We start from the raw sequence: 10000 nt of genomic DNA, 5'->3' as shown, positions 1-10000 counted from the left end.
TGGAGATCAGTGGCAGCGTGCTGGGACTTCTCTTCCTCGTCAGCGTCTTCGTTTGCGTCAGGAAACGTTACGTTCAGCAGAAGAAGAAAAAGCCCGTGTGCGTCCAGGACTCCAACGGGTGAGAGACACAGTCTTCCACTTGAGACAAACAATGGTAATGGTGTCATGTTCTTTTTTTTTCTTTCCTCGCTATACTGACATATACTCCGTCGTTCCGCAGCTATTTCCACACCAGTCTGGCCAAGAGCCTCAAAGCCGACAAGCGCGAGGTGAGCCCCATCGAGATGAGCTCGCTGGTCGGCCCCGTCAACGACCTGGACCACACGCCCTTCAGGTCGCTGCGCCCGCACAGCCAGATTGGCTTGTCGGGAGGCGGCGACGGGGTTTCCCTTCTGAAGACGCAGGGGCCGGTCGTGTGCAGCGTGGCCCCCAACCTCCCCGCCCGGCCGCCGTCCAGCTCCGACAACGACTCCATCAGGAAGAACCACTGGGACATGGACTACGAGGGTGAGTTTGTGTGATGTAACGGGGACTTAACCTTCATTTTCGCTCACACAAACAAGATACTTCCATCCATCCATCGTCTACCGCTTTATCCATTTAAGGGTCGCGGGGGGGCTGGAGCCAATCCCAGCTGACATTGGGCAAGAGGCGGGGTCAGGACAGGTCTCCAGCCTATCACAGGGCCACATACAGAGACAAACAACCATTCACTCTCACATTCACACCTACGGTCAATTCAGAGTCTCCAATGAACCTGACCCCATTCTGCATGTCTCTGGACTGTGGGAGGAAGATGGAGAACCTGGAGAGAACCCACGCACACACGGGGAGAACATGCAAACTGCACACAGAAAGGCCCTGGTTGGTTTGAACCGGGATTGTCTTTTTGTTTTGCGGTTAGTTATTGGAACGGTTAATTTTTTTGAAATTAACGTTTGAAATAGAAAACAAAATGTTCAAAGAATGCAGCCGCGGTGAAGACGAGACAGAACGACGTCACGCCGTGAAGCCGAACATCAGATCAGGCTGAATAATGGGGTCGTTCAAGGTCACTGTAAAGTGAGTGGTGCATCGTGGGAAAATCAACGCACCCCGCTGCCTGTCCACACGCGCGCACTGATTACACTGAGGAAGATGAGACGTTGGCGGACGAGGCCGATTAGATGCGACAACATCCAAGTGATTTCTCCGATTCGTCTTTTGTTTTCCACTTTCTCTCTCCGATCGTTTCTCTCTTCCTCTGCTGGGTGACTTTGTCTACATTTCTATCATTTTGTATTTTGTCATATCTTCCACTTACTCAGGCGTCTTCTGCTCTTCCCAACTGTCAACGTCTCCAAATGTTCTCTCTCTGCTGCGTCTCTTTTGTTTTGTCCTCTGTGTCTCTCGCTCTCGTTCCCGCTCCTCTTTTCTTTATTTACCTTTTCATAAATCCCTCTCTCTGATCCTCTCACGGAGTGACATGTAAATGAAATATAAATGCACCGTCAATTGACATTTTTACAAATCTGTACAATCCAACAATGTTTGGATTTTAGAATTTATATTTAATCTCCACCTTTATCACCTTTCATCATTTGGTTGCTCTAGAAAACTGAACATCCGGCCTGGAGTCAGATTGTGAGCTGCACACGTTCTTCTTTTATCAATACTGTAGTTTATTATGTGGGAAAAGGATCCAGTGATGTAACACGTCACTAAGAGCTCGTACCTCCGCCAAATGGATCACACTCATAGATATCGATCCCCTTTATATGCCAGATTTTGTTATTTCTTCTTCTTCACTGTTAAAGAGAGTGATGAACAGTTCCTGGATTCTTCGCATCCACACAAAGATGTAAAGGTTTTCTCTCTCGGCCCGTGTTCCATCTTGACACCAAGGATCGTGGAATTCTGCTGCAAGTAAACAAACAAACAAAGCGGAAAATCATAATTCCTTATTGCCTCCTTGGCAGAGGTAATAATGCATAAATGCAAAAATTATGCATACGCCATTCCCCTCAGCCTTCAGACCAGTGTATACTCTGGGTTCCTGGAGGCGGCTGCAGATGAAATGATGAGATTAGAGAAGTAATCTCATTGTGAAACAAATTATTTGCTCGGGTGTTTTTGCCAGTTTGAACGTTACTGTAACATTTTTATCACATTTTTCAGAACTCAAAAATTATCCATATATTAACCATTGATCATCTCTCTGACATTTAATAATCACTGCGGTGACAGTTCACAGCTCAGAGTGAAGGGCTCGTCGGAGCGGTCGCGTTGAACGGCAGCTGTTGGAAACAAGAATATTCATGATATGCAAATAACACAGGCTGGTGACCGTTGGAAGAATGTCAGCAACAAGATGGCAAGAGGCAACATCGGAGAGATTCAGCCATAAAACTTTCACAAACTGATAACGCTAACGCTAACTGTCGACTGACACACCTACCGTCCTCTCATGATGCTAACGGTAACGCTAACTGTCGACTGACACACCTACCGTCCTCTCATGATGCTAACGCTAACGCTAACTGTCGACTGACACACCTACCGTCCTCTCATGATGCTAACGCTAACGCTAACTGTCGACTGACACACCTACCGTCCTCTCATGATGCTAACGGTAACGCTAACTGTCGACTGACACACCTAACGTCCTCTCGTGATGCTAACGGTAACGCTAACTGTCGGCTGACACACCTACCGTCCTCTCATGATGCTAACGGTAACGCTAACTGTCGACTGACACACCTAACGTCCTCTCGTGATGCTAACGGTAACGCTAACTGTCGGCTGACACACCTACCGTCCTCTCGTGGATGCTAACGGTAACGCTAACTGTCGGCTGACACACCTACCGTCCTCTCGTGATGCTAACGGTAACGCTAACTGTCGACTGACACACCTACCGTCCTCTCGTGATGCTAACGGTAACGCTAACTGTCGACTGACACACCTACCGTCCTCTCGTGGATGCTAACGGTAACGCTAACTGTCAACTGACACACCTACCGTCCTCTCGTGGATGCTAACGGTAACGCTAACTGTCGGCTGACACACCTACCGTCCTCTCGTGATGCTAACGGTAACGCTAACTGTCGACTGACACACCTACCGTCCTCTCGTGATGCTAACGGTAACGCTAACTGTCGGCTGACACACCTACCGTCCTCTCGTGGATGCTAACTGCTAATGCTAACGCCAACTGTCTGCTGACACACCTGTTGTGGATGTTAACTGCTAATGCTAATGCTAACTGTCTGCTGACAAACCTGCTGTCCTCTCATGATGCTAATGCTAACGCTAACTGTCTGCCAACACACCTGTCGTCCTCTCGTGATTCGCTGCCTCTGCTGCTCTGGAAGTTTCCTGTTTCTTTGCTTCACATTTTCATATTCGACAGCGATTGGTTTTCTGTATTTGTGAAGAACCAAATCTATCTTGAACAGGATTCGTTTGAATTTCACATCGCAGAGAAGTGAAACAGAAATCTCCTCCTCCAGGAGAGGAATGTGAAAACACCTGATACAAGTCGCTGTAGTTGATGTCAGACATGTTGGAGGACAGAGACAGAAGAACAACACTTTTTTAAATGGACAGGGACTTTAAATATTTAAAAGAAACAGGACGATTGTTTTCATTTCTGCTCTTCTTCCATCTCTCTCGTTGTCTTTTTTCCTCTTTATTCCTCTTCACCTTGTTTTCCACCTTCCTCCCTTCAACCTCACGGTTTATTCCTCTCTCTCTCTCCGTCCTCGTCTTATTGTCCTCCTGTCATCTTCTCTCTCTCTCCGTTCCACTCTCCTCTCCTGACATTCGCTCTGTCTTTCTTCTCGTGTGCAGCGTTCTCTTTTTCTTTCATGTAACGGATCAATAGAGGCGTGACTCATGCGTCCACCGCCGTGTTCTCCAGACGGATGGAGAGCGGCAGATCAGGCGTTTGTCGCGCCCCGTTCCCCCGGCGACGCCGGCCTGGCAGATCGTTCGTCTGCTTGACCTTATCGCAGAGAACAAAGGACACGTCCCTGTAGTCCGTCACTCAGTTGTCAGTGGACGGCGGCTGAATCCTCTGCACTTTTGCTTTCTGTGTTTCGCCCTCCGACCCCATTGTTGTTGAATCGTCCATGATTCCATCCAATCACCAGGTCCCGTGGAGCCGTCAGCCATCATGAAAAAGAGGCGCTTTCATCATCAACCGGTTGAAAAAGGGAATGTTAATCCATCTTAATACACGAGGACATGTTTAAATCCCAGCGATAGTTTTGTGCGTTGCAGCTCTCACACCACGTCACCGGCACCGACGCTGGGACTCAAATTTTAATTAATCGGTGATCAAAATAGTTGGCGATTCATTTAGTAGTCGATTACTAATCAATCAGCTGTCGCAGCTCTAATTCAAACAAATTTGACACGTCACTAAATTCATCAGAATATCTTAAGATATCTTCTTTGTACGAAGTCGACAAACGGCCTCGTCTTCGTTCGTTACTTCGTCGTCTACGACGTGGAACCAAAAACACTTTGTGTCTCCGCCATGTTCGTAGAACAAACAAGGACAACATTACTGGTTTACTTTACTCTAGGATCTGGAGGTTTACTACCTCAGACGGTTCCGCTGCGCCAGAAATCTTCACAAATCTACGAAAACCTAACGAACAATTGGCAGCTCCACTGTCGCTGTTGGTCATTGCTAACAACTGCAAAGGTCTCGCGTCGCATCCTCGTCTCTGCCGTTGTGAATCCACATCGTGAAGGGCGTGTCTACTGGAGGTCTCCGCCCTCTCGTTCTGGACGAGGCGTCGAGTCGGAGCCGAGCGCTGCGTCTGATGTCTGGAGATTTTAATGATGCTGTGGCTCTTTTCATCTCTTTGGCCTGGAAGCATCTTCATCATGGTGCAGACGCTCTTCTCTCTCTCTCCGTCTCTTTGACCTCTATCTCTTTCTGTCTGCTCTTCACTTCGTCTCCGTGGCGTCGCCTGAACAGACTGTTTGATGTGTCTCAGTGGAAATCCTCAACAATCCTTTTTGAATTTTGTTTATTATCATGACTGTCGTCGTTGCCTTATTCATGTTCACACACTTCCATGAAGTCGTATCTGGGGCCACGAGTCGCTCACGTGTGGTTTTTTCGTTCACTCACTCGTTATTCTTGTTTATTTCGGTTCACTTTAACAATTTGTACAAGAGATTTGATACGGATCAATAAAGCAGTAAGGTAAAAAAAAACTAATAATAACATCTCAGCCGTGTATTTGTTCATCACTTTACATCTTAACATTTCTTCTCAAAGTTCGCTACGTGGTTCATCATCTTTTCCCCAAAGAGTTCTTGTCTTAACCCTTGATTTCTCAATCGTACCTTTTCCCCCTGAGTTCATATGAGCGGCGTATATTCAAATACATTCTGCACACTGTGTGGGAGAAACTTACCATTGGCTTTATACATTACTTGGTTGAAAACAAGATGGGGATGGTCAAAGTGCGAAACTCGTGCGACTTGCCTCGTCCAGTTTGAGTCAAACAGAAACGTACTTGATGAGGCTGAATCTCCTGATCGATTGATCCATTCTTCTAGGAAATGTCCCAAAACCCTGATGAATGCCACATTGGCCATCATCAAGTAAATAATCTTGCCGTTACTTGACTGTGACTCTGTTTATCTGCAGCAGGGAGGATTATTCCACTTCCTGATTACAAGTGTCATCCGTCTTTAGGAGATTTCACTTTCCGTAGACATCTGCCCTCCTCCTGTTCTGCCAATCACGTCACATCTGCAGTTAATATGCAAACAGCCAAAAGCTTCTGGGTTTGTTGTTTTTGTGTTTGTCCTATAAACCGTTGCTCAAGTCCGTCCTGCCCGGCAACAGCTGCCTCAGTGTTTTATCAGTATTGGTCTGTCGGCGAGGGGTCGAGGTCGATGGGACTTGTTCTGTCGCTCTGACGTTCACTTCACATCCTAAAACACTGAGGGGAACTATTTGATCTAAAATGATGCGAGAGTTTTTCCTCAGATTATAATCATCCTGATTAGAGGTAGATTGATATGTCATGCTGTCCGACACAGAAGTGAATCATCCATAGATAAAACAATAGATGAAATATGTCCAGACTGAAGTAGAGAAGATTCTGACGACTCTCCGTGTCCTCCCTCCTCAGTCTACCCCGCCGACCCCGACTACTACGGCCGCCCGGCCGTGCAGGAGTTCCCCCAGTTCGACATCGTGGAGGACACCTACGCCAGCTCCGCCGTGGACCCGCGGAGGAACTCCCGATTCGGCGGCTTCCCGTTCCCGCTGGACCGCTGCGACCGCCGCGCGCCACTGCCGCCGTGCTACAGCAACCAGAACCTGGACGACTTCCTGGGTCCCGACGGGCTTCCCCTCGCCAGCTCGCAGTGCCCCAACGAGTACACGGCCATCAGCTACTACCCCGCCCAGAACACGCGCAGCCACGACAACGTGTCCGGAGGCTACAAGAGACTCAGCATGCGCCTGAGCGTGGCCATGCCGTCGTACGCAGAGCAGGCCGGCCCTCCGCCGCCGCCGCCGAACCCCGCCGAGCCTCAGACGAGACCCGCTGGGGAAAACCCTCGCAGCTACGACGGGTCGAGCATGGTGGGGAGCGACTACGGGAGCTGTGAGGAGGTGATGTTTTAGATGAAGGAAGTATTTCTCTTAGGGAAGGAGCTTCAATGCTTCCTTTCCTATCTCCTTTAGCATTTAGACACGCCATTTAGACACGCCATTTAGACACGCCATTTAGACACGCACGAACGTAAACGATTCAATCTGAAGAAGAAGAAGAAGAAGAAGAGTATGAATATGACCCAGATGTCAGTTACTGTCACATTTGAATCATAAAACACTGAAACGTGCTGATGGAGCCGCTGAGGTTTTTGTAGTCCTTGACCCCTTTGACCTCATGACCTTTTCCCCTGAGGTCGAGGACGAGTAGAGAGGAAGGAGCCCGGAGCTCGTGGATCCTCCGTCCCTCCGTCTTTATCGACGGCAGCTTCTTCTCAGACGAGACTCTGTGAAACTCTCGCTGTGAGAAGTGACTCTGATGAAACTACAGTTCAGATGTCGTTGACTTGTTTGACGCTTTGTAAAAAAAGAACAGCCCAGAGTCTCGCTGTGCCCGACTAGACGGGGGCAATTCACAATTCACTCCTCGACGGGAGAAGTTCAGCGGGAGTTCATCTTCTTTATGGAGTGTGTGTGTGAGAGGCCCGTCGAGAGGACGCGTTATGAGACGGTTGAACAGTGTAACAGACTCGACTGTGTCTCAAAGTCAAAACAAGGCAAAAACTTTTCTTTTTCTTTCAAGCCTCACCAAAAGGAGAATCTGCGTCTGGGAGAAAAAGAAAGAGGTCCGCTCTCGAAACCAAACCGTCCAAACGACTGCAGCGCCTTCGTTCAGAAACTGAACTGTACAAGGAGGGTGAACATGCGACAGTGTGACAACATCCGCAAACGTCTTTCATCAGGATGCTGCAGCGTGAAAATCACTCGCCAGCTCTTTTCCTTTCTGCAAAATGAGTTTCTGTGCCAGAAAAAAGAAAGAAAAATGAATCTAACGTCAAATCTCGACACATTAAACGTGACGTCAGGCACATTTCATTGCGTCACTGACGAATCAGCCTCGTGCTGCCCTGCTTTCTTGTTGCCGTGGGTTACGATGAAGGAGGCTGGAACCTCGGAAAGAGATTCTTTTTTTTAAAGATGAAAACCAGGTGACAGTGACGTTGGTCGTGAAGTGGATGTATTTGATCTTTTACTTCTTTAATCTCTGTTCATGACTGTACATTCTGTAGATGTTTGGGTCTGTGGGCGTCTCGTGGATTTGAATGAGCGTGAACCACGTTACAGTGTTTTTTTTTTGTTTCTGTGTTTTGTGATTCTGCAGCAACTCTTCATGTGGAGGAGAGAAGTGCAGAAATGTCTGTTCAGCCATTTTAAATGGTGTGAAATAATAAATATATATATATATATGTATATAACTGTCATATTGAATATTAGAGTCCATGTTTGGCCTGAACAGCATTTTTCTAAAAAATAAAAAAAGAACTGTTTGACAGTGAAGAGCCACGATATTCACAAATATCATTTACATTTCTTTAAGACAGAACGACGTCAATCTGCTGATCGCATAAAAAAAAGAATTCTGATTAAAGACAAGGAAATGCAACAAATCCTAACATTTGAGAAATTGAATTAGCAAATATCTACGCTATACTTTTTTTTTTACAGATGACTATTGTTACGGTCTCTTCATTTCATCTTCTTTTCAGTTTAGTCTAAAACGAGTGAACAATAGTAATAACAACAATTACAACAGTCTCCCAAATTCCTTATTAAATATGAAAAGTATTGAATTTATCAGGCGAAACAGAGAAAAACTGTTTCTGTTAAATATCTGAAAGTATTAATTTCTCAGTGTTTTCAAATGAACCAAACCCACGTGTTGACTTTCATACACGACATGATGTTTAGCCGCGACGTGAACCGAACGTTAGCGACGCAGCAGAAAACGTAATAATGACAAAAATAATAATAAAACCAAACAGATGTTTTTAATGTGTCTGCTCCAAAAACCTTCGGACGTTGAGCTCAGAACTGATTGGTTCACGCTCTGCGTCGCTATAACGACCAATGTCAGCGGGTGATACTAGTGTTCCAACACGCACGGCCTCGACCGGGACGGTGAGAAAATAAAATAAAATGGTCCCGCTGTTCGGACAGTTTGTGTTCGAGGGGCGAACGTGTGTTTGCTGCTGCTGTGCGGTTGTTACACACACGAGGGAACTGATACTGGAAAGATGATTTATATTCTAACGTGTGTTAAAACACAAAAACTCAAGTAACGTTGAATATTGTTGTTGTTCAAATGAAATGTCTGTTTCTCTGCCGGTGTAACTGAGACTGTTTCCATTTATAATCTCCAGGTGTTGTGTATATTAGTCCTGTGTGTGTGTGTGTGTGTGTGTGTGTAGGTGTGTGTGTGTGCGTGTGTGTGTGTCGTCTTGTGCACAATGTGACTTCAGTTGAATGTACGTCTGCGTTCGTCTCCACTCATAAAGTTTTATTTTTGTATCAATGTGGGGCCTCCTCCACGTTCGGCCGCGTTGTTTCTCTGTGAGAGATTTTTATTAAGATCGTCCGTCGTTCTTGTGTTTCTTTGTTTTCAATAATGTAAAGAGAATATGAATAAAGATATTATCTTCTATGAGCACCGGAGATGTGGGACTTGTTGTTTTGCTTCGTGTTCTCAGAGAAAAGAAACATCTGTTGGTGTCGTCGGCGTCTGCAGAGAGAAGTGAAACGTTAATCCTGCTCCAGACGGGATTAGTGTTATCAGAGGAATCATGGTAACGGGAATGTGTCCGTGCACGTCGCAGACAGTCGGAGAATTCTGTGTGGAACTCGTCAGATCGCTTCAGATCACGACGATACTGAAACACGTTGGATCGATCCACGACTTCCAACACAAACAGAGAATTTATTGGTAACTTTATTAAACGCCGGTGATGAGGTCACGCGGAGACCAGGGACCCGTCGACATGTTTTCTGCTCCGACCTGAAACGTGTGATGTTCACGCGAGACTCAACCACAACGCGGAGACGGAATCCACCACAAATTGCCTGGCGACAAACCACGACAGGCGACTACAGGAGCAAGCTGGTCGACCGCAGTCGGAGGACGTGCAGCCGAACACAGAACAGACGTCCGGCTGCGGAGAGAAGAGAGTTGGTTCTGTTCCGTCTGTTCTGAATGAATCAGAGAAACTTTCAGGTGTTGGTTTTTTAATCCTCTAGATTTGGATTAAACCCAGAGTCACGTCTTGACAGGTCGACACGAGGATTAGAAATGAAAAAATAAATAAAAAGTGTCACATTTGTCATAATACTGAGACGCCTCAGTATTTCATATTTTCATATTTCTTTCCCTCACTTTATTCTGTCAAAGGTTGAAAGTGTGTTGGGGGAGACGGGGCTGACGCTGCTGTTGACCCC

At 46.6% G+C, this 10000-nt stretch overlaps 1 protein-coding gene and 1 long non-coding RNA gene across 5 annotated transcripts in view; one reads left to right on the top strand and one right to left on the bottom strand.

The window, feature by feature from the left end:
* LOC118319384 overlaps positions 1–3203 on the bottom strand; it is a 21109-nt gene extending 17906 nt beyond the window's left edge. For 2 of the 3 annotated variants that reach the window (XR_004795975.2, XR_004795976.2), the window contains exons 1-3: positions 2184–2674; positions 1994–2045; positions 1304–1899 (exon numbers count right to left, since the gene is read on the bottom strand). This is a non-coding gene — a long non-coding RNA (uncharacterized LOC118319384). Of the gene's footprint in view, positions 1–1303; positions 1900–1993; positions 2046–2183; positions 2675–3154 lie in introns of those variants that run through there. The other variant, XR_007031434.1, reaches the window with a different exon arrangement.
* The window catches only part of fat2 (FAT atypical cadherin 2), an 83980-nt gene extending 74757 nt beyond the window's left edge, over positions 1–9223 (top strand). For both annotated transcript variants that reach the window (XM_035649747.2, XM_047334350.1), the window contains exons 27-29: positions 1–118; positions 221–507; positions 6144–9223. The exon at positions 1–118 is cut by the window's left edge. In XM_035649747.2, coding sequence (XP_035505640.2) covers positions 1–118; positions 221–507; positions 6144–6643 — 905 coding nt within the window. In that variant the 3' untranslated portion in view covers positions 6644–9223. The remainder of the gene's footprint in view (positions 119–220; positions 508–6143) is intronic.
* Positions 9224–10000: the final 777 nt, after the last annotated feature.

This window comes from Scophthalmus maximus, chromosome 9 (genome assembly GCF_022379125.1).
Source record: "Scophthalmus maximus strain ysfricsl-2021 chromosome 9, ASM2237912v1, whole genome shotgun sequence".
Classification (NCBI taxonomy): Eukaryota; Metazoa; Chordata; class Actinopteri; order Pleuronectiformes; family Scophthalmidae; genus Scophthalmus; species Scophthalmus maximus.
The sequence above is the reverse complement of the archived record's forward strand: the minus strand, read 5'-3'. Positions and strand labels throughout refer to the sequence as shown.